This window comes from Nanorana parkeri, unplaced genomic scaffold (assembly GCF_000935625.1).
Source record: "Nanorana parkeri isolate BGI_ZX_2015 unplaced genomic scaffold, ASM93562v1 scaffold113, whole genome shotgun sequence".
In the NCBI taxonomy this organism is placed as follows: Eukaryota; Metazoa; Chordata; class Amphibia; order Anura; family Dicroglossidae; genus Nanorana; species Nanorana parkeri.
In genome coordinates this window covers 1292384-1316854 of record NW_017306381.1, presented here as the reverse complement: position 1 = coordinate 1316854, position 24471 = coordinate 1292384, and the positions used below count along the sequence as shown (strand labels likewise).

Sequence of the window (24471 nt, the reverse complement as noted above, 5' to 3'; positions counted from 1 at the left end):
TCGGGGGGGGGGCGTGAATGGCTGCGGGGCCCGATTGCTGCATCCGGGGAGAACGTCACATGTTCCCCCATACCAAATAAAGGATCCGGTATTTTGCAGCAGCTCTGACAGAGGAACAGAAGGGGGGTGTTGGGCTTTGGGCTTTCAAGCTGGAGTTTATTCTGCTCATATTTTGCCTTCCCTGGCTCCTCCCTCTCTGCTTCATTAGCATGCTAATTAAACTTTTTAGTTTTTCATTACCTTATTTTAGACCCAGTGATATCATCACTTGGTCTCTGCAATGCAGGCAGATCATGAAGGGTGGTAGGGGCCGGCAGGGTGCTGTACATAGCTTCCTAAAAACATCACACCGCCCTGCCTCAGTCCTCCTATCAGGAGTCCTCAGACCTGATGCAAGCAGTGGGCTGACTGTTGGGAGGCATTATGCAAAATCAAGATGCCTTGATGGGTGGATGTCAGTCTGGAGCAGTGTCTTTCCTAGGCAGGCTGCTTCTCTATGCAGACCAGTCTACATAAGGCCCACATTTGATGCTGAGCCTCCATTTAAGGACCAATAAATAAAAGGAGTGTCAAAGACGGTTTGGCTCGGGAACAAAGCGCTAGTTGATGCTGGACGTCCTCCAGCCAGGAAGTGAGGCGGGCTATGTCTGATTGCTGCAGCTTCTAATGAACATTGTGAGAAGCTCCCAGTATGCAGTGACATCAGAGTAATTAGGAGAGGTGCCGGTACAACTGTGCAAGTGAAGGGAAGGCCGGAGTTCAGCTTTAAAGAGACCCTGCCAGTACTGAATAGGCGCTACAGCCAAGTCTGTTCTAGGCCGATCTCCTCTGTTGCAGCTTTAATAACACATGCATTTTGCTTCCAGATTGCATGCTGGCCACTGGAAACGATATGTATACATATTCTGGAAACCAGAGGGCGATTGGCATAGAGAGGCAAAGATGGCGACTTTGATACATTTATCAGGAAGGGAGGGGGGGTAAATTGGGGAGACCTTTGATCCCAGTGAAGCAGGAGAAGAGATGGGTGAAAGGTTGTATCTACAACCCTGTTTGATCTGCTTAGATATATTAAAGGAGCCAAAGTATTTCAAAAGTACACTCGTTGTTTTATCAGTCATGTTCTCGTACTATCCTGCCCCTGAGATGATTGTGTTTTGTATTTTGGACAGGGTTATCTAATGTTTGGCTACTACTACACTGCCACAGATAACTACGATATCAAATGGACTATGCCTCATTGCGTTCTGACGCTCAAGCTAATTGGTGAGTGTTATTATCGGAGTATGGGGGGAGATGGGAATGTCGCTCACCTGGCTGGAGGGTGAGGGCGGCGCCGTTGCAGCCGGTTAGGCATTTTACTTCATTAGCTTGTGCTCATCAGAGACATTCCAAATGGGTAATGAAGACACTTGGCTCCATATTTTTTTTTTATGGAAAATATATAGCATAGTACACCAGCAGCTCTCAATATTGGACATTTGTTTCTGTCCTAGTGTGCTTAGCATGAATGGAAAGAGTCCTTTAGAACCAAAGGAGAACAATTTTCCACATGATAGACAACACTTGTAGATATACTGCAAGGAATGTTTAATAACTGTGACCCTGGGAAGTATGAATAGGAAGGGTGCTACATAACTAGGGGTACAATGCAAGATGATTTCTGATCCAGAAATGTGTTGTCTTCTGCCGCTCCCTCCTGTCTGCTCTGTTGTGTCTTGTGCCGCTCCCTCCTGTCCGCTCTGTTGTGTCTTGTGCCGCTCCTGTGTCTTGTGACCCTCCCTCCTGTCCGCTCTGTTGTGTCTTGTGCCGATCCCTCCTGTCCGCTCTGTTGTGTCTTGTGACGCTCCCTCCTGTCCGCTCTGTTTTGTCTTGTGCCGCTCCCTCCTGTCCGCTCTGTTGTGTCTTCTGCCGCTCCCTCCTGTCCGCTCTGTTGTGTCTTCTGACGCTCCCTCCTGTCCGCTCTGTTGCGTCTTCTGACGCTCCCTCCTGTCCGCTCTGTTGCGTCTTCTGCTACTCCTTCCTGTCCAATCTGTTGTATCTTCTGTCTCTGCCTCCTATCAGTCTTTTGGTTGGATGTGTATGAGGGCAGAGTCTTGCTTTGGGTCCACTCCACTTGTGATGAGAACAGGTTTTCCTCCATGCATTGGAGTAAACAGAAGTGCCCGAATCCAGTAAGATGGAGCACTGCTACATGCCTATAACAAAACCATTCTGGTGCAGGGTAAGATGAATAAAACTCATTATATACAAATTTTAATGTTTGCCTGGAGTTTTGCAGCACCCCCTTCCGAGAAATATGTCGGCTGCCTCCTGGAATTGCCAATTGCCTGGCTGTCTGGCTTCAGTCCTTCTGATCCAGGCTCAGGAAAAGCATACCGTAAACATAAGCCAGAAAGTAAAAATCAGAAACTTTTATCTCTATATTAGTCCTGCATCAATAATACTGACCCCAAAGCATCAGCATGACAGATCAGGCAACCAAAGACACGTTGGCTATGGCAGTCTACATATTTCTTCCATGACAAATGTACTTGAAAGAGACACGGTAACCTTGCAATCACAGGGCAAAGTGACGGCATCTTTGTAAAGGTCCCCCTCCCAGCCACCCTTTACCATCGCTCACAGCTCCAGACTGCTGGCGTCAGATGGTAAGGGGGTCAGGGACATCACTCCCCCAGTGATTGGCTGCTAGAACTGAGCACTGTCACATGATCCTCATACTCGGGCTGCAAAGCAGGCAGCAGCTGTAAGGCGAGTATAACTAGGGCGGAAGCGGGGCCTTTACAAAGACAATGTCACTTTTAGCTGAATGGGCAAGGTGAAAATGTCTCTTCAAGCTCTACTTCTTACGTGTACTAACCCATACCAACCAATCAGAACTTCTTCTCTGTATTGTAGAAGTCCTTGGACTGCATTGTTCATGGTTCAGATTCAAGGCAATTTATTGATGAGAACTAGGGATGCACAGATCCCGGATTTTTGGTATCGAGTACCGATACTTTGCTTTCGGTACTCGCCAATACCGAGGACCAATACCGGTGCTTCCGCTGGCATGGAGCAGGCTTCCCAGGCAATCGGGAAGCCGGGCGTTCGGTTATGACATACTGACATACTGCCCAGCTTCCTGCCCAGCTGGCTCATGTTGTTTGGCTGGCTTGATTGTTATGGCCGGGAAACCTGCTTACCGGCCAATCAGGAACCCGGGCGGAAAATCTTCCTCTGACCAGAAGTTTTGGTATCGGGGAAGGTATCTGAGCATTTGGGCGAGTACGAGTACTCGGTATCGGCCCCAATACTAGTATCGTTGCATCCCTAATGAGAACCCATCAAGAGGGCTAATACCTGGCTACAGTCTAGTGCCGGAAGTCAGTATTGCCCAGTGTACCCTGGAACCTAACCTCAGGAGTTCCTTGCGTCAGCAGTGCCTGGTAACAACTGTTCTGACAGCTCCCTCTTTAATTAAGGACACCCTCAGCTGTAGAGATTTGGCTAGCAGTGATGAAGGCTTGAATGAAAATAAGTCGTGTGGCAGGTTGCGTCCCCTGAGTCAAGTTAAATGTGGAAATTTCACGTGTGAGTGCAGCGGGGTTTAATTTTCTTTGTGTTTCTGTAACGACGAGAAGTGTTACCTTCATCGCTCTTCTCTCATCCCCCACAGGACTTGCGTTTGATTATTACGATGGTGGAAAAGAAAAGGTTAGTATTATCTGCGAGCAGGTTCTGCCGCACCTGTAATTAACCTGAAACCTGTCCAAGGTGGAAGTCAGCAATTAGAGCCTCAAATCTTCTTCTGTCAACGTGCCAGCAGCATTACCTGTCCCTGCCAGAGCGGCTTTTGTTACCTCTCCTGCGTAATCTTTTCAAATCCAATCCGTGTTTACTCTTCGAAAGTCGCGCTTCTCAGATAAAAGCTCCAGGAATCCAGTCTCTGGCCGAATTGTACCAGAGTAGCCCCATCTCAGGGCTGCGTGTGATACATCGACCATTAACCTTGTTTAAAGGGCACTTGTAGGTTTTGAGCAAATAAGCTACAAAGGAAGAGAATAGGAAGGATGCCTTAGTCTTACTTTTAAAAGCCGAATTCCAGGCAACGGGTAAATGTGCCATTAACCAGTTGACATCCGGGGTGTTAAACCCCCTTCCCATCCAGGCCATTTTTCAGTATTCAGCGCTGCGGTACTTTGACTGACATTTATTCCGTCATGCTGGGGGGGGGGCGCTCCGAAATTCACGCCATACAACCGATCGGTGGCTAGAGCCGCTGATCGGTTGTATGTGAAAGAGCCGTTAACGGCTGTAGTAACGAGCGGGTCTTTCCTGCCCGTGCGCGTGCGCTAGGGGGCGCGCGCGAGCAGGAAAAAAATGCCGTCTGGCGACGGCAACCCGCGGATGCGAGTCTGCCGTCCGTCCGTTTTTTCTTAACGGGCGGACGGCAAGAGGTTAAAATTCACGTATATGGGGACTGTTATACGTGAACAAATTTGTATTTCTGCCCATCCAGTCCTGAGATACATACAGCCATACCAGATGGCAGCGGCAGGTTTGTGTCCTGACTTTTCTGTACTGCAAGCCTGGTCACCTCTTTGGCCCCCCACATTGTTATTGGACAATGAAGGAGCAGCAGCACCGTGACGAGTCATCACTCTGCTCTCCTCCCCTCAGCCAGTGCATTGCAGCACACCTGATTGGCTCCAACAAGACTCAGTAAGATGGGCAGGTCAACTAGGAGGAAAGCACCGCACATACTCTATAGCCACTCATAAGTAAATATATATTTGCAAAATATACAAAGGGGTAAAAAAAAGTTTAAAGGAGAACTACGAGGTGAGTGCTTTTCACTCACCTCATAGTTCTAGCTGACCTGTGACGATGAGACTGTCACAGGTCGGCTCAGTAGTTTGGGAGGTGAGCGAACACATACCGGCGTTCGCTCACCTCTCGATCCTGTCACAGCTCTCTGCCGTGACAGGGGAGGGGCTGCATTCCCCCCTCCCTGCTCCGATCCGCCAGCGCTGACTGGCGGAACGGACGCGTGAGGGGGCGGGTACAGCTGGCTCTGCTTCTAGATAGGCAGAGCCAGCTGTCAGTCACGCAGCTGGGCGGATCCCGGCACAATTGTCGGGATCCGCTTCAGCTGCGGCGTCTCAGTATACCGCGAGCTACAGCTCCCGGTATACTGAGCCTAGGGTGACGGGAGGACGCTAGTTTGTGTCCTCCCGTTACCCTAAGGAGAACTATGGGGAAAACCCTTAACCCCATAGTTGTCCTTTTAAAGCCATAGTCCACCTTTTACAAAAAAAATAATAAATGCACACACAAAGTGCATTTTATTACTTTTTGCATTGGAACCAGTAAAGTATTGCAACCATGAACAGTGGATCATGGGTGCAATGCTCTGGTCCCTGCAGACTCTTCCTCCTGTCCCGTGTCTAATAATGATGCTTCCTCAGCATTTTACCCACTTTTCACATTTTCTAATATTTAATACATTTAATTCTATTTTTTTATATGTATGTTTTTATATTTTGATGTTTGAGTATCAATATTCAATTTCTGACCCAACCTACAGTGTGTGCCATGCAGGGATATCTATCTTTTATTAATTCCTCCCGCTTAAAAGCCTCACTCTCTAGCTCTTTATCTTGCTCCTTCTACCTCCCATTTACTTTCCTCTTCCCTTTTTCCTGCATGGACGCTCCGCCACTAAAAGGTGCTATTGTGCTCTACCCATACCCAAACCCAACATGTTTCGCCACTGTGGCTTTATCAGGGGACAGTGTTAAAGTGCCCTGTGCCGGTATCAAAACAAAGTGCCTGTCCCTGTCTGTACCAAGGTACAGACTTTCAGTTACAGGGACGGGAGGAAGTATGAATGGACTACGTCACCTCACTAAAACCTCACTTTGGTCACCTCACGTCACCAAAGTAGTAAATTGAGTGGGGTTTTTTTGATATGGGAATTCCCACAATAATAGAAGACCATGACTAAAATTTTAAGTTTTATTAAGATATGTTAAAATACCCATAAAACATTAATTGTTACAAATAGGGATGCATTGATACTAGTATCTCGCCCAAATGCTCAGATGCCTGGCCCAATACTTGAGCTTCCGGTATCGGGACGCCGGGCAGCGAGTCATTACACGCCCCCCCGGCTTTCTGATTGGCCAGAAAGCTGATTTCATGCTCCCTCGTCACCTGATGACAAGGTAGCAGGAAGGCTGGCGCTGTGTAATGACACGTTGCCTGGCTTCCTGATTGGTCGAGAAGCTGGCCAAGAAGCTGGCCAATCGGGAAGCCAGGCAACGCATCATTACACGGCACCTGGCTTCCTGATTGTCCGGAAAGCCGTCTCCTGGCTTTTTCGTCACCTGGTGACATGAAGCATGGGGACGGCTTCCCTGCTAATCGGGAAGCCGGGTGGCAAGTCTTTACACGCTGCCCGGCTCCCGGGCTAATCGGAAAGTCAGGTGGTGAGTCATTACACACCGCCTGGCTTCCTTGATAGGACTTCTGGTATCGTCGAGCACCGAAAAAAAAAAATATCGGTACTCAATGCTAAAAAAACAGTATCCGTGTATCCCTAGTTACAAACATCCAAGACCAACAATATGCTAGATCAATAAATATGCCGCTACGGGCTACTACGTAGACACAGTGATAGTCCCATGATTTAATGAGCGTCACAACAGGATACTTGTCCTCAAATATTCACTGTGGTAGTACAAGGTAGGTTGGACTACTGCAGTGAATATTTGAGGACAGTTATCCTGTCAGTCCCATGATTTAATGAGGGTCATATCACTGTATCTTTCTTTACAAGTGGTACTCAGAGAGCGGCTGCAAAGGATCTTAGGGCGGACGCATGCGCAGTAGCAGATCTTCGGCCGGGAGAAGAGGGGAGACACAAGGTAAGTCAATGGAGGCAGTGTGCACCCCCACAGACTCCGTGGGACAGGAAGTGCCAGGAAGAGAGAGGAGTCAGCGCTGGATCAGAGACTGGCACCAGCGCCGGAGGGACTTCTGAAAAGAAGAATATGATCGGATCAAGAGGCATCATTTAAGGTAAGTCCTTACACCAGCATTGGGGGAGGGGGGGGGAATGGGCATTTAGCCTTTAATGTCACTTTAAAAGTAAATTTGGCCTTTAACACACACCAGTAAGCTTGTTCACATTATATGATGGATCCCGTATATGAGCAAAGAAAATGTAAGACTACAGTTCACTTGTAATGATCCAGAGTGAGGACAATAAATTCCACAGCTGGGAATCAGTTTACTCATACCTCACTTCCTTCATTGTGGCCTGACAAAGTCCAATGGTTAATCTAAGCTAGTTGATGTCTTGTTTTTTTTAACTGAGCTAATCTGCAGTGTTGTCAGATCTTATGAGTCACGGACCTTTATTTGCGGTCACTTTTTTGATTAATAATTCATTAAGAAAGATTAACATATACCGTTTTTAAAACTAAGGTGAGGGCCGCTATCGATAAGTTTTCGAGCTGTGCCGCCCGTTTTTTTTACTACGGCCGGCCCGGAGGTAGTTAAAGTGACATCAAAGGCTAAAGTTTCCCCCCAATGCTGGTGTAAGGACTTGCCTTAAATGGTGCCTCATGATCCGATCATATTCTTCCTTCCACTTGTATTCAGGAGTCCCTCCAGCGCAGGTGCCGGTCTCTGATCCAGCGCTGACTCCTGTCTCTTCCTGGCACTTCTTGTCCCACAGTCTGTGGGGGTGCACGCTGCCTCCATTGACTTACCGTGTCTCTCTCCTCTTCTCCCGGCCGAAGATCTGCTGCAGCACATGCGCCCGCCCCATTATCCTTTGCGTCCGCCCGAGAATGTTCAGATCTTCGGACGGGAGCGCGCGGCGGAGTCACAGTTAAGTTTTTACGTTTTTTATTTCGGTACTCGCCGATACCGAGTACCGGAAGTCCCATTCAGGAAGCCAGGTGGCATGTCAAGACTTAGCAGGGAAGCCGTCCCCATGCTTCTCCTCACTAGGTGACCATGGAGCATGAAGCCGGCTTCCCGACCAATCAGAAAGCCGGGCGCTGCGTCATTACACGGCGCCTGGCTTCCTGATTGGCCAGGAAGCCGGCTCCATGCTCTCTCGTCACAAGTGGTCATTACACGCTGCCCGAATTCCAGGTACCGGACGTATCGGGCTAGGCATCGGAGCATTTACTTGGCACCGATACTAGTATCGGTATCAGTGCATCCCTAGTTTTAATCCTTTTTTTTATTTTTATGTTTTTGCATATATTTACTGCTTGCTATCAGTCGATCTATACAAAAAAACGGGAGGATTTATTTATCCTTTAAGATCCTGCTGCAGTCCATGGTAGGCGTGCAGTTCTTGTAGCAGTAGTAATCATTGACTGCTCTGACTGTGTGTCTGACTGTTGGGAGACATTGGGGGCGACTTACAGCCCAACTCTGCTGTTCGGTAAAGTTTTTATAAATAAATAGCTGAGTAGTGTAAACAAAAATAAAGAAGCCACTTTCATTGCAATATTTGCTTTCTCTCCAGTGCTGACCCCCCTCTCTCCTGCTGGGATCCAGTGCCAGCCCTTCCCAGAGTTCAATGATGCATTGCCAAGCATCATCTGTTCTACTTCTTGTGAACCTGGGGGCATCATGAGCATGCCTTCTGGGGGTGCATTGGCTTACGGTCTGGGAATGATTGCTTACCATTCCCTGTAGGGAGGAAGAAAGGCCTATGACATCACTGGACCAGGCTGTAGACTGCAAGAAGAAGGATATATAATAGGGTTTAAAAGAAAAGATGAGGGGGGTTTGTGGGTCACGGAAATGGTGCAGTTGGGCTTTAAAAAGTTTTTCAGTTACTAAAGTGGAGTAAAAAAAAAAAATGGGGACAGTTTTTAAGCTTCAGGTTCAGCTGTAAAGACTTGGCTAAGATTATTGGGTGGAGGTTGGGTGGGAGTCTCATCATAACTTCACTATTTGTATTCCACCGTTCCCAAAAAATCATTTGCTGTTGTCTTTCATTGCTGATGACATGAAGCCTTGTAGCACACTCATCTCTGTGTGTCCCTTTTATTTTTTTTTGTTTAATATGTTTTTTATTTTAATTTCACAGTATCACATTTACATACATTTATGTAAAATATTTTATGTTTTCTCCCTGCAGACGACGCTCACACCTGAACAACAGCGTTACACCGTGTTAAGAGTACCGACGTTGATGGAGGTCTGCGGCTTCTCCTACTACTATGGTGGGTTTTTAGTCGGCCCCCAGTTTTCTATGGTGAAGTACCTGAGGTTGGTGAAGGGGGAGCTAACCGATGTGGAGGGGCAAGTTCCTAACAGGTGTGTATAAAAGATTCCCATATAGTATAGACTGCGTTGTGTATCATCACTCTGGATTATGACCCCCCTCTACCCATCTCTCTACAGTGTCGTGCCGGCGATGAAGCGCCTGTGCCTTGGACTCTTCTTCCTGACGGTGTACACAGTGCTGGGCCCCTATCTGCCCGACAGCTACTTCCTGACAGAAGAGTATGCGGTGAGACTGGGATCGGCAGGTCACCGAGGGCCTTATTGACTCCGTTAGGAAACGTCTGCATTGTTCTATAGCCACCAATCCATTTTAAACTTGACAGTGGTCCAGGGACAGAGCATACAGTTCTCTTCTCAATCGTCCATTGAGGGCACGGCTCTGTAGAAATTTGGAGACATAGGGTTATGCTGCTGCCTCCAGGAGAAATGGACACTTGGCAAAAAAATACTGATGCCGGAAGTCCCATTAGGGAAGCCGGGCAGCGTGCGTATCGGCGCATTGTGCCCCATTTATCAGGAAGTCAGGCGGCGGACCATGACCCGTTGCTTGGCTTCCTGATTGCCTGCGAAGCCGGTGTTCTAGTGAAAGGACACTGGCTTCAGATGCTGCCTGGCTTCCTGACCAATCAGGAAGCCGGGCAGCGAGTTATGAGGTGCCGTCCGGCTTCCTGATTGGTCAGGAAGCCAGGCTGCCTAGCAACAAGAGAAGTTGGCTTCCTAGCCAATCAGGAAGCCGGGTCGGCACATCATGACCTGCCTCCCGGCTACCTGATTGGTTAGGAAGCTAGGCTGCTTAGAAACACGTGAAGCTGACTTCATAGCCAATCAGGAAGCCGGTCGGCACGTCATGGCCCACCTCCCGGCTTCCTAAATGGTTAGGAAGCTAGGCTGCTTGGCAACACGTGAAGCTAGCTTCATAGCAAATCAGGGAGGCGGGTCATAACCCAGCGCCCGGCTTCCTGATTGGAAAGGAAGCCACCTCCATGCTCCCTCGGCACTGCCGGTCAGAGGGAGATCTCCTTCTGAACGTAAGTTCCGGTATCTGAGTATTTGGGCAAGTACTTGCCCAAATGCTCGGTATCAGTACCGATACTAGTATCGGTATTGGCGCATCCCTAGTGTTTACCTTTTAGACCTCTTTCTGTGTTTCCAGGATAACCCTGAATCCCAGGCACAGGCTATACGCAGGGCCTCAGATATTGTCCAAGTCACCTCCCAATGCTAAGGGATCACCGTTCCCTAGTCAACAGATCAATAAGAGTCCTTGCAGGCTATGGAGGTTCTGGAACTGGACTGTTTACAGGGGGTGGGGCTTGACATTGGCAGAGGGTGGAGCTTAGTGGGACCTTAGACATTAGTTGTGGGATTCAGGGTCCCCCCCAGTCATGAACCCAAATATTTGCAGGTGCTCAGTTCCAAGTTCAGCACAGTATTGTTCAATCGAACGCTATGTGGGACCTAATGGGTTCCATGTAAGTGGGTGTGGCAAAGACATATGATAGGTCAGGAAGTAGGAGGGGTCAAAATGAGCATGGAATGGAAGGTATGAATATTGGCGGGACACGGAGAACATGGAAGGCCGGATCGGCTTGGTGTCTATGACATTAATGTGGGTTCTGGTTTATAATATTTCTTATTTTCTGTTTTTGTTCTGTTCTTGTTATTTGCAGAACCAACCATTCTGGTACCGCTGCGTCTACATGACCATTTGGGGCAAAATAACGCTGTATAAATATGTGACTTGCTGGCTGGTGACGGTAAGCACTCCACTATACCTGATATGAGTTCAAAGATGAGGGACTGTTATTCAGGGGCATCCCGAGGCCAGGTGTCACCTGGAGCAGGTACCGGGTGACACCCCACCGTGACGTTATCGCGCATGCGCAGCCATCTTGGTGATGGACGCTGGCAGAGAGAGGAGGGGACCTTCGCCCGGCGGGATGAGGTATGCCGCTGGGTCCACCTCTCTCCTGCAACTGTCGGGCTCTTGGTCCATGACTGAGTGCCCGACTTTTCAGAGGAGGTGACAATGGTGTCCCCCGGGTGCGGGGCCACACCCCCCTAGCGACGCCACTGCTGTTATGTACTGTTCATATACTGTATACATAATGGGAGGAATTTATCAAAACTGGAACAGCTGTGCATGGCAACCAATCGGCTTCTCTCTTTCATTTTCAAATCTTACCTGAGCCAACTGAAGAGAGATGCTGATTGGTTGCCATGGGAAACTGCTCCAGATTCTGTCTGCTCCAGTTTTGATCGATTCCCCCCATTGTGCATATATACAGATGGGAAAACGAAAAATGATTTATCATTATATTACATTTTTGTAGCAAGGATGCATGCCGTATTGTTATAAAGCCGAGCTCCAGACAAACCGCTAAATACACTGTACATAATGAAATGCCGATGAGGCAGCCGTTTTATGCTCCAAAAGGATTTGTATTTCTGTCCATCCAGTCCTGAGACTTGCACAGCCCTGTCAGATGGCACAACACAGACTTGGCTTTGCAATTGTACAATTTAAGCAATGCATCCTGGTCACCTCCCTGCCCCCAGCCTGTGATTGGACAATGAAGAAGCAGATTAGATCATCTCTCTGCTCTGTACTTCATTCAGCAGGGGCCTGGTCAGCACATGTAAATGCAGGGCACCTTATTGGCTCCCAATCTTGCCCCTCCTCCTAACAGTCTGAATGATGCTGTAAAGGGGACAACAGAGGCGAAAATCAAATTGTACTGCAAGGCTCATGCTGATAGAAGGAGATAACATAGAGCTAATCAGTCTGCTGATTCTCCTTTCACTGTGCAGTCACTTTGTAAGTGCAACAGAAAAATCAGGGCTCCTGCCCTGACAAAGAGGGCTGTGCTGTGTGGCAGAGCTGTGCATATCTCAGGACTGGATGGGCAGAAATACAAATCCTTTGACAGGTAAAATGGGTCGCTTGCATATATATTTAATCTGTGTAACCACCTGACTTCCTCTGCCCCCACGTAGGAAGGTGTCTGCATTCTGTCTGGCCTGGGCTACAATGAGAAGGACGCCGAAGGCCAGCCGCTGTGGGATGCTTGTGCCAATATGAAGGTGTGGCAGTTTGAGACCACGCCCCTTTTTACAGGAACAATCGCAAGCTTCAACACCAATACCAATGATTGGGTGGCGAGGTGAGACTGATTAGTCATGTTTTGGGTGGGAAACTTGCTGTTTCATTTGAGGGGCTCATTTATAACATTCAGGGGATATCTACATACGTGTCTGTTATACTGCGCTGCAATATGCGCGCCGCGGCCCGTCCTATTGCTAAAGATCAGGCTGCGGTTTGTAGTCCCATGGAGTGCACTCTGCCTAATGGAGCATTGGAGTAGAGCCAGTCATGTGACTTTGACAGGTCACATGACTGGGCTGTCCTTCCCGGCCTTCCCTTCAGCCTTTCACAGTTGTATCGGCGTTCTGTCAAAAGCTCCGACTCATCGAGATCTCCGAATGGTGACGTCATGTACGGTGAGTTGCCAGTAGGAGATTTAGACCAGATGGCGCTGGTGGCGCGCCAGCTGTGCCGCTGTCCGAATCCTCATCGAGTTATCGAACTTCCGTCACTGTGCTCACAATCCCCATCAAGTTCTCCAACCCTCGTTAGTGCGCCTGCGCGGTCATCAAACAGCAGAATCAAGTCCTCCAAATAGCGTTAGTGCGCCCACCCGACAGCACGACATGCTAAGAGATTACATGTTGTGCCATCGGGTGGGCGCGCTTTTAGGTGACTGCGCAGGCGCACTGACGGGGGTTGGAGAACTTGATGGGGATTCTGCAGACATGTAGGCGCTGTGATGGGAGTTCGAAAATTCGATGAGGATTCTCACGCTGGCACCACTAGCGCCATTTGGTTTTAATCGCCTACTGGCAAGTCACTGGACGTGACGTCACCAGTTGGAGATCTCAACGTGTCGGAGCTCAATAAGGATTCTCACACTGGCATCGCAGGCGCACTAGCGCCATCTGGTCTAAATCTGCTACTGGCGAGCCACCGGTTGTGATGTCACCAGTTGGAGATTTCGACAGGTCGGAGATTTCGACAGAACACCGGCTCCTCTCCTGAAATGACTTACTCCGAGCTTACTGTGAACGTCTCACAATGTGCATTCGAAGCTGCAGCAAATCGGAGCCCGCCCCATTTCCTGCGTGGGAGGATATCCAGCATCATTTAACCTTTTCCTACTCGGCCTGACTGTAATAAATCAAGGCAACTGGAGTTGCTGTTTTTTTCTTGAAGACGCTTCGCTCGTTATCCGACTAGCTTTCTCCATTCACAAATGAAAAAGCTGGTCGGATGACCAGCAAAATGTGTTCAAGAAAAATACAGCAAGTCCAGTTATCTTTACTTATTTTTTACAGATAGACCATGACCTGGATGAATGAGAACCTTCACCGACTGTGACTGTCTCCAGCTCGTCCTTTTCATTCATTGGATTTCAGTTCTTTCAATCATGGAGGCTCAGCTTCATATGCAGGTGTTACCTAGGACGGTCTGCATGCAAATGCAGCCAGCCTAGGACAGCCCATTTCTCCAGACTGACGTCCATCCATCAAGGCATTTTGATATTTGCATAACTCCTCCCAAGAGCCAGCCCACTGCTTGCCCTCCCTGCAGGCCCCTCCCACCAGCCATGATCTAAAATAGGATCTGGGTCTAAAATAAGGTCCATAATAAATACGGAATAAGATTTAAGTGTTGTTTTAGCATTTTAATGAAGTGTGAGGAACCCAGGAAGACAAAATATAAGCAGATTCAACTATTGCTTTAAGGCTCAATACTAGCTGGGTCTACAAAAAGGTTTTAATAAAAATTCTCATTAGCATGTTGATCAAGGGAGGGGCAGGGAGAGCAAACACTTAAATGTTATCGTGCAAGGAAGGGTTAGATCAGGGGTTTGCAAACTCCGGCCCACCGGCTGTGCTTTTAACTACAAATCCCAACATGCTTCTGGGAGTCAGTCTTGCGATGCCTCATGGGACTTGTAGTTCCACAACAGCTGGAGGGCCGGAGTTGCCCGCCCCTGGGTTAGAACCTTGCAGAGGTGTAATAAGTGAGGATAAAAGGGGATATTGTAACAGAAGAACACAGAGCAGATGTTTATGGCGCTCAGCAATATAAAAGTCATTCAGTTGGGGTTTAGATCTACTTTCATTCTTCTCCCGCAGATACGTTTTCAAACGGCTCCGATTCCTCGGCAACAAGGCCATCTCACAGGGGGCCGCCCTCTTCTTCCTGGCCGTTTGGCATGGCTTGCATTCTGGATACCTTCTCTGCTTCTCCCTGGAGTTCCTTATTGTGGTAGTGGAGAAACAGGTCAGACACTTGGATGGGGGTCAGGGGTGACTATCGATGTGTGTGGTGGAGGTAGATAGATTGTCTTTGTTCTATAAAAGCAAACTTGCCCTTTAACAGAGAAGTTTATGTGCGTTTGTCTCCGCAGGCCATTGAGTTGGTGAGGGATAGCCCGTTGCTCTCACAGATATGCTCCATATCTGTTCTGAAACCTCCCCTGTACGTGGTACAGCAGTGTATCCATTGGCTCTTCATGGGATACCCGCTGGTGCCATTCTGCCTTTTCACCTGGGACAAGTGGCTCAAGGTAAGACTCATCCAGCAATCCCGTCCCTGATTTCCCCTCTTCCTTTGCACAAGCTGGTTCTGTATTTGGAAAGGGTGTTTGTAGAAATATATCTCTTTCTCGCTCCCTCTCTTTCTCGCTCCCTCTCTTTCTCGCTCCCTCTCTTTCTCGCTCCCTCTCTTTCTCGCTCCCTCTCTTTCTCGCTCCCTCTCTTTCTCGCTCCCTCTCTTTCTCGCTCCCTCTCTTTCTCGCTCCCTCTCTTTCTCGCTCCCTCTCTCGCTCTCTCCCTCTCCTCCAGACCACATTAAAATGCATTCAAATACCCTAATTATCAACAATGTATCTTATTTGTGTATCACTCGGCTGTAGATCCTCCAGTCATCTCTGAATTGGTGCTGACACTGTCCTTCCTTCTGGAGGGGGGCTACTTTTGTTCCCCATGGTCCCTGTGTGTGTTCTGAAGTAGTCACCGCTCCAAACTCGGCCCGGGATGGACTACAATCTCAATACAAATTAATAAACTAAACATGAGATTGTAGTCCATCCCGGGAGTGAGATTGGAGCGGTGACTACTTTACAACACACACAGGGACCATGGAGAACAAAAGTAGCCACCCTCCAGAAGGAAGTGCAGTGTCGGCACCAATTCAGAGATGATTGGAGGATCTACAGCCAAGTGATACACACACACCTACAGTGTCACACACCGGCACAAGGTATTGAGAAGAATAGATTTTACTTTTCCCTTTAAAGAGGACCTGTACTGTGGAAGCTGTGCCCAAAAAAAAAAAGACATGCAGAAGACAAAGGACTCATCACCAGTATTGCATTTTGCTCTGGCAGCTGATCTTTTCACATTACTGACTTGCCATGCCTTGTTCTGCACTGTGCCTCTGTAGGAGGTGTCCATCTTGGTAGGAGCTGAGTGCTACAGAAGCCATACATTTACAGAATAGATAAAACAGATGCAAGGGGATCTTTGCACTGCAGGTCCTCTTGTCCAGCTTCTTCTCCAGAAAGGAGAACAGTGAGCAGCTCAGAAGCGACATCACTAAATCTCCCTCTGAATCACCTGAGACTAGCAGTCGGAGGCAGCAGTGCCTTAGGTGATCTCACACTACAGATATACAGCTATGAGGCTACAGAACAGGAGTGACTAGGCATAGAAAGTACACTGCTATTCTGGAGTATTTCAAGATACCGATACCGGTATTGCTGAAGAACAATTAAGAGTTCTACATGTTCCCTATGAGATGAGACCTCTTCACTTTTTGTGTAGATGTAAATGAGGAGACTGCCAGCAAGTGGTCAAATCTCTTGGCAGGGAGAGATTAAAATTGTCCGTGGAGCTTAGCCCTGACACGGAGTAGTCCAGATATCAAGTAGCCTATACCCCTAACATTGCTCATGTATTTGTGTCTTCTCTGGCTTGCCAGTGTTGACGTCACATGAATGGTAATGGGTGAGAACATTTACAGGGAAAGCATCCTACCATCACAGGGGATAATCCTGATAATCTGCACAGAGTAAAGACCACTCTGCTATATCCTCCAGTGGCGCCTGTATGATGACAATCCCATGGATAATATAGACAGAGCACGCACAACCGGTCTGCTTCACATCGGAAACCTTACAGAAATATCAGAGGAATCCCTCCATCAAATCAGTATTTAGGTGACAAAGCCCTGAAACTAATTACAATATATTGCAGTACAATAAGTCGGCGGTGTAAAAGGTTTAAAGCTTTACTGAGCTACAGATTGGTGAAATATATTCCAGCTGCATCAAAACAAAAGGTGTGCAAAGTCCTTGTTTTAAAACCCAGGTAGAAAAGTCTGCCCCCTGCCAGCGGGCTCCTATAAAGGACCCATGCCCCTGTGTATAGAACCAGTGCTTTCTCTGCAGGGGTCCAACATGCCCCCTGCTAAGTCACGGCTAGAGCTCTCCAATCAGCAACGAGCATGAGCTGCACTTGTTGCAAACCTATAGGTTTGACTCAACAGGGCCCTGTAATGGACCTCTGCAAAGAGACCCCTGCTTCCACAGAGAGAGCAAGGATCCTTCTCTGCAGCATTCTAGCAGGGGACGGGCTTTTCCTACACTGCGGCTGCTTTCTAATGATATCAAACTATAGACCAACATTGCACACCGTTCATTTTGATGCTCCCAGAAGGTATTTAGCGCCTTTAAACAGAAAGGTCAATATGACAAACAAGGATAAGAAAGAGAAAATACACAAGTTAAACCTGAAGTGTGCTAAAGCCTTATACAAATTAAAGTGGTGCTCCGAGTGTCCATAATATTTGTCAAATATGACATAAGCTGACCACAGTAAGCTTTTGTCCATGCCACTTTGATTGCAGGAACACATCAAGTGCCCTGAATATCTGCAAAAACATTTATTTGCACTTGAAAGATATGTTTGAAGGCTAGCTTGGATTTGTGGGAGGAGCCTATTCAGGGTATGCCCCTTTTAGGCATACTGACCTGAGAAGGCCAAGGCACACCACAGGCCATGGGGCGGGGGGTGGCGGGGTAGCACTTACTTGATAAGGCTCGGACCACAAATAAAAGCAACGCACCTGTGCAGAGAAAGGCTATGGAAGAGCACAGTGGCTTAGTGGATAGCACTTCAGCCTTGCAGCACCCAGGGTCCCCGGTTCAAATTCCAGTCAGGTCACTATCTGTAAGGAGTTTGCATGTCCTCCCTGCGCTTGTGTGTGTTTGCTCCGGGTACTCCGGTTTCCTACCACACTCCAAAGACATGCTGGTAGGTTAATTGGCTCCGTTCTAAATCGGCCCTCCTATGTATGCATGTGTGTGTGATAGGGACGATTAGATTATTGCACTGTGCACATCAGCATAGTGAGCCATCAGACTCGTATTAGGCCGTACTCTGGAGAAGAGGCCTAAACAAAGTTAGCGCTGAATACTGAAAAATGGCCTGGATGGGAAGGGGGTTTAACACCGCGGATGTCAACTGGTTAATGATCTCTGTAATTATTTATTTATGACAGGTATTTATATAGCGACAACCATTTGTGCAGCACCTTACATAGTGCACAGTCACATCAGTCCCAAGGAGGTTCAAATCCCGGTCAGGTCACTATCTGTAAGGAGTTTGCATGTTCCCCCGGCGCTTGCGTGTCTTTGCTCCGGGTACTCCGGTTTCCTCCCACAAAGACATGCCGGTAGGTTAATTGGCTCCTGTCCAAATCGGCCCTAGTATGTATATGTGTGTGATCTGGACCTTAGATTGTAAGCTCCTTGGGGCGCAGGGACTGATGTGACTGTGCACTATGTAAGGTGCTGCATAAATAGTCGGCACTATATAAATAATGAATAATTACAGAGATCATGAATAGACTTGAATAGGCCTCTTCTCCAGAGTACGGCCTAATACGAGTCTATGATGGCTCACTATGCCGATGTGCACAGAGGAGGAATTGGCAGAGATGGCCATGGCTGTCCTGCTGAGGTTGGTGAGGAAAGTTGGATTAATGTTTTACTAGAAGTAGTTCTGTCCTTTTAATCCAGCCTGTGATGCAGAACGGTAAATAAAATACCTGAGCTTGTACGGATGTAAATGAATGACCATTTTGTCTTCTCTCCTTCTAGGTGTACATATCGGTCTATTTTATGGGCCATTTATTCTTCTTATTGCTGCTCTTTGCACTGCCTTATCTACGGTTAGTCCTGGTGCAAAAGAAGGACAAGCTGGAGAAATCCCACTGACAGTGCTCAATGGTGAGCTTTTTACTTTACATGTTCTCTCATCCAAGTTGTTCTGCATCTCATCAGCTCAATTAAGAAAGTTCTATGGAAAAAAAGAGAAGAAATACTTCCCTGCCCCCCGTGCCTTCCATGTCCGGTTCTACGCTTTGCACTGTGGTTCCACCCTTTTGGCCGGTGTTGCTCTGCAACCGAGGAAAGATCAGAGGCACTGGTGGCAGGACAGATGAGTGTTATTCCTCTTTTTGTTATAAGGATATGTCACCAGCACTCCAGAATGACAAACATGTCAATTTTATGTGAATCTCCATTTTTTTTATTTTTTAAGAGGTCACTCAAGTTAGAGTCGAGCGCTTTCGGGACCGTGCAGGGTCCCCTTCATCAGGCTTGACTCTACTTTGAGTAACCTCTTAAAGGAGAACTATGGGGTTAAGGCTTTTCCCCATAGTTCTCCTTAGGGTAACGGGAGGACACACACTAGCGTCCTCCCATCACCCTAGGCTCAGTATACTGCGAGCTGTAGCTCACGGTATACTGAGACGCCGCAGTATACCGCATACTGGGACGCCGCAGCTGAAGCGGATCTCGACAATTGTGCCGGGATCCGCCCAGCTGCTTGACTGACAGCTGGCTCTGCCTATCTAGTAGCAGAGCCAGCTGTACCCGCCCCCTCCCCCGTCCGTTCCGCCAGTCAGCGCTGGCGGAGGGGGGAATCCAGCCCCTCCCCTGTCACGGCAGAGAGCCATGACAGGATTGAGAGGTGAGCGAACGCCGGTATGTGTTCGCTCTCCTCCCGATCTACTGAGCCGACCTGTGACAGTCTCATTGTCACAGGTCGGCTAGAACTATGAGGTGAGTGGAAAAGCACTCACCTCATAGTTCTCTTTTAAAAAATAGAGATTCACTAAAATTGACGTGCTTGTCATTCTGGAGTGCTGATAACATATCCTTATAACAATTTCTGCTTAATGCGGCGCCATCCGCAGTCATTGCGAGCACCCACTTTTGCCTATGGGAATTCCGGTAAGGTGTGCTACAGGACCTTGGATAGTTGTACTTCTTCCTCTATTTGTCCCCACACGGTGCTTCATTGATTTATTCTTTTATTTATTTTTCTCTTTGGCAAATGAGTTTCTTTGACAGTTATTGTATAAAAACTCTCTTGTAAGAAATGTTATTCAGCCTCCTGACTGCCATTTCCCTGCTGTCACAAACTGGCTTAACAGTAGTCGCCTCAAAAGCTTGTAGATGTTAACAAGAGTGTAGCTGTGAGGAGTCATTTTATTAGTGTTTAACCCTTCCATCACCAAACCCTATTAAAGCCCAAAAACTAAGGCCAAATAAAGCAGTGCCAGTTACATCATTTTTACGTTTTAAAAGGACACAAGGCTTTGATTTGGTACCGCTTTAATCAGAACCATGCTGTGTTATAGGCTCACAAATGCACTAAAATGTTAAAAGAAAAAACAACTTTTTTTTTTAATATTGTATTTGTATCTGTCAAGTACATTGTTAAACATGATTACTGCCACCTGAAGGCTGCAGTGGCATCTGGAAACAAAAGGCTTATTTTGGCAATAAACCCTCCAGCTTATTTGTAATCATTACAATCCTAGTTGACATGGTGATCACATGATCAGCAACCACTCTGGTTCCTGAAGGGCAGAGGAGACCGGGATTGAAAGCCACCAGATGCCCAAATTGCAGCTTTCAAGGGGAGGGTATTTTATTATTATATCCCCAGTGCAAGGCATTGTGATGGGGAATGTTAATATTGGGGATGCACCGATACTAGTATCGGTATTGGTGCCGATACTGAGTATTTGGGCAACTACTCCTACTCGCCCAAATGCTCGCCGACACTTGAACTTCCGGTATCAGGAAGCCGGACGTTGAGTCATTACACGCAACCAAGCTTCCTGTTTGGCCGGGAAGCCAGGTCCATGCTACCTCGTCATCAGGGAGCATGTAGCTGGCTTCCCGGCCAATCGGGGAGCCGAAAGGTGAGTAATTATCCGCGCCCCAGCTTCCTGATTGGCCTGGGATGTCGTCCCCATGCTCCCTCGTCACCTAGGTGCATGGGGCTGGCTTCCCGACCAATCAGGAACCCTGTGGACGGGTAATGACCGGCCGGCTCCATGCTCCCTCGTCACCTGGTGAACGTCCGGTATCAGCAAGCTGGGAGGCGAGTCATTACACACCGCCCGGCTTCCTGATTGGCTGGGATGTCGTCTCCATGCTCCCTCGTCACCAGGGAGCTTGGAGCCAGCTTCCCGTCCAATCGGGAAGCTGGGCAGCATGTAATGCCTCGCCGCCGGGTTTCCTGCTTGACCAGAAAGCCGACTCCATGCTTCCTCGTCACCTGGAGCATGGAGCCGGCTTCCCTAATGGGACCAAGTTAATATACAGATGATGGGTGGGAAGGGGTAACCTCTTCTAGGCAGACCCTATAACCGGGACATCTGCTGTGTCCTTACACAACAGGAGAAATGGATAATCCTGCATCCCCACACCTATTCCTCAATGTAACAGGTCCTCTTCTTTTTTTTCTTTTGTTCCTCTCTCCTCAGATTGTACAACGCTCCTTGCTCTTGTGGCAATGCTGGGAATGTCCTTCAATGCCTTTTTTTTGGGGGGGGGGTGGTCAGCATTAAGAACTTGAGGATCAAGGAGTCATCACTGCCAGAAAGGACACGATATGCTGATACTAACTTTTTTCTTTCTTTTTTTGTTTTTTTTAAAATGACAAAGGTCTTTGTCTGCTGCCAATCCGGGCAGAGTCTCCGACAAGGTTTTATAGACTTTTCTACCGCCTGGGCCTGTATCCCGGACTCTCTATTACTTGAACTTTTTAGGTTTTTTGAAGACTTTTCACCCAGACGTTTCAAGCTCGCCTTCCTCCTCCTCACACCACAAAGAATCAACAACCACGATACCGACGTCACAATTCTGCCTCTGTTTTCCTCTCTCGCCTCACAAGGCAGCTAATGCAAAGGGTTAGTGGAATCCAATAACACCTAGTCACTGGATCTATGGCAGCCCGGGCTGTCGTTTTATTAGATGTGTTTATTTAAGAGTTGGGGAGGGTTGATCTGACTGTGTATTGATGAGGCCAGTGCGATGCAGGTCCCATGTGCGTGCGTGTGCGTGTGTGTGAGTGTGTGCGTGACAAGACATGGCCAATCAGAATTTCCCAAACGATATTGTAAGAAAAGTGCACTTGGATTGGCCGGTGCTGTCATGTGATAACAACTATGGGCCGCGGCCTAGTCCTGCCTTTTTTAAAGAGTCGCAATAAAGCACTCTGCCAACTAACTCTGTTGCTATGTGTTTATTCTGTCACCGTTCGGCTCCGTTGGGTTCATTGATGTCCTGCCTATTATATGGAGTTTGGAGGTTCTTGCTGATCAATATGTATCAAGGAAGAACAGGTACATGGGCTTTCAGTGCTGGGGGAGCATGTCCTACCCTAAGGCCCTACTTGCACAAGCCAATCCTATAACCCAAGGGTAGGCAAGCTTGGCATTCCAGTTGTGGTAAAACTGCGAGGGGACGGGTTTTAATAAGTGGGGGTGTTGTCAAAACGAGAACTTCTCTGTTTGCCCTGAAAGGGTAAAGTGACAGAACGTTCTAAAAGTGTAACTATGTCGGGGTAGTGAATGAAAATTTCAAGGCGGTCCAGCCAATAGACTTTTTTTCCTTGCGCAAAAGTCTTTACCGCGGTCTCTCATGTAGACTGCGTTCACACCAGCAGCTGAACTACAACGCACAGCTGCTGGTGTGTGTCCCCAGGCACAGTGCTGATGCGCCAATCCCAGTGCAGGTCAGTCATGGTGGTCCAGACAGAACCGCCATTCGGTCAGTGTCTGGACCTCAGTCCGCCATTTTAGGGACCCCTGCTGTATAAGTTTGCACTAGAGATGCACCGATACTGTTTTTGTTTTGTTTTGTTTTGTTTATCGAGTACCAATATTTATATTTTGGTACTTGCCGATACTGAGTACCAGAACTTCCACTAGCATGGAGCCAGCTTCCTGGGCAATCAGGAAGCCGGGTGGCAGGAAATGACACTTCGCCTGGATTCCTGATTGGCCAGGAAGTTGGCTCCATGCTAGCTGAAAGTTCCGGTACTCGGTATCGGCGAGTACCAAAATATAAAGAAGAAGCTAGCTCCATGCGGTTTGGCCGGCTTAATACTTATTGCCTGGGAGGCCAGCTTCCCAGCCAATCGGCAAGGAGCCGGCTTCCTTGCCAATCAGAAAGCTTGGCAGTGAGTCATTACCTGCCGCCCGGCTTCCTGATTGGCCGGGAAGCCGACTCCATGTTCCCTCGTGGCACAGCCGGTCAGAGGAAATCTCCCTCTGACCGGAAGTTCTGGTATCGGGGAAGGTATCGGAGCATTTGGGTGAGTGCGATACTAGTATTGGTACCAGTGCATCCCATGTTTACAGAGTAGCACTTCTTGATTGGCTGGGAAGCCGGCTTCCCGGCCAATCAGCATGGAGCCGGCTTCCCAGCCAATCAGGAAGCCGGGCAGTGAGTCATTACCTGCCGCCCGGCTTCCTGATTGGCCGGGAAGCCGACTCCATGTTCCCTCGTGGCACAGCCGGTCAGAGGAAATCTCCCTCTGACCGGAAGTTCTGGTATCGGGGAAGGTATCGGAGCATTTGGGTGAGTGCGATACTAGTATTGGTACCGGTGCATCCCATGTTTACAAAGTAGCACTTATTGATTTGACTGGAAAGCCGGCTTCCCGGCCAATCAGCATGGAGCCGGCTTCCCAGCCAATCAGGAAGCCGGGCAGTGAGTCATTACCTGCCGCCCAGCTTCCTGATTGGCCGTGAAGCCGGCTCCATGTTCCCTCGCAGCACTGCCGGTCAGAGGAAATCTCCCTCTGACCGGAAGTTCCGGTATCGGGGAACTGTGCCTTGCTATTGGCTAGAAGGGCTGCCCATCAGGGTTTGGCAATTGCAATCTCATTTTCATGGGGAGCTTACAGCAAAGCCATGGGCTCCATGATGCCTTTCAATAGGATGATAGTGCAGGCATCTTCATGCGTTTCACCGCGGTGCTCTGAGAATGTAGGTCATTCTACATAGGAAAATGCAACCAGAGCCTAACCATCGATAACCATCAGCCTGCCTGCAGCTAAATTAAAAGGTGTCATTGAGCCCACGGGTACACAGCGTCACCCTAATGACAGAGAAGAGCTTTCATTGCACAGTGACGTCCGTTCAGGATTGTATCAGTGTGCAACGATCTTACCAAAGAAGGAATTCAAATGCATGTCGGCAAAGATGCCATATTACCTGAAGAGGATGCCTGTCATGTGACCTCAAACTCTGGTTGACTGGGGAAGGGGGGGGGATTTTGTTATGCTACATAACTGCATGTTTTGCATTTCATATTGATCCACCTCTAGGACCTATCGCAGGGGTAGCCAACATCTGCATTCCAGCTGTGGTGGCACTGCAAGACTGACGGCCACAGGCGTGCCTCTCATTGGTGGAATTTGTAGTTTCACCACAGCTGGAGCGCCAGGGTTGCCTAAACGGTTCTCCGCTTGTCCATCATTCACTACTGTCACTGGGTTTCTGCGATGAAAGGATTCATTGCATTGATCATGCACATCTGCCGCTCAGGTTCACTTGATCTAAAGGCATTTGCCGAGCATTTGCCATATATACAAATCCGTCTCTTTCGCCTTCTTCGTTTGCATACAGGTACCTTTTTCTGAACAGGAAATCTTGTCTGAAGGACGAGGGGTGAATGTGGTTGTGCGCATGCCATCAAAATGAATGATTCCTCTATTTTATTTACC

At 48.2% G+C, this 24471-nt stretch overlaps 1 protein-coding gene across 1 annotated transcript in view; it reads left to right on the top strand.

Moving 5' to 3' along the window:
- The window catches only part of LPCAT3 (lysophosphatidylcholine acyltransferase 3), a 36587-nt gene extending 15070 nt beyond the window's left edge, over positions 1–21517 (top strand). The window contains exons 5-14 of the mRNA XM_018553178.1: positions 1173–1266; positions 3662–3699; positions 9158–9336; positions 9424–9532; positions 10977–11063; positions 12304–12470; positions 14506–14653; positions 14781–14939; positions 18537–18665; positions 21221–21517. Of these exons, the coding sequence (XP_018408680.1) occupies positions 1173–1266; positions 3662–3699; positions 9158–9336; positions 9424–9532; positions 10977–11063; positions 12304–12470; positions 14506–14653; positions 14781–14939; positions 18537–18653 (1098 nt within the window). The 3' untranslated portion in view covers positions 18654–18665; positions 21221–21517. The remainder of the gene's footprint in view (positions 1–1172; positions 1267–3661; positions 3700–9157; positions 9337–9423; positions 9533–10976; positions 11064–12303; positions 12471–14505; positions 14654–14780; positions 14940–18536; positions 18666–21220) is intronic.
- The last annotated feature ends 2954 nt before the right edge of the window (positions 21518–24471 follow it).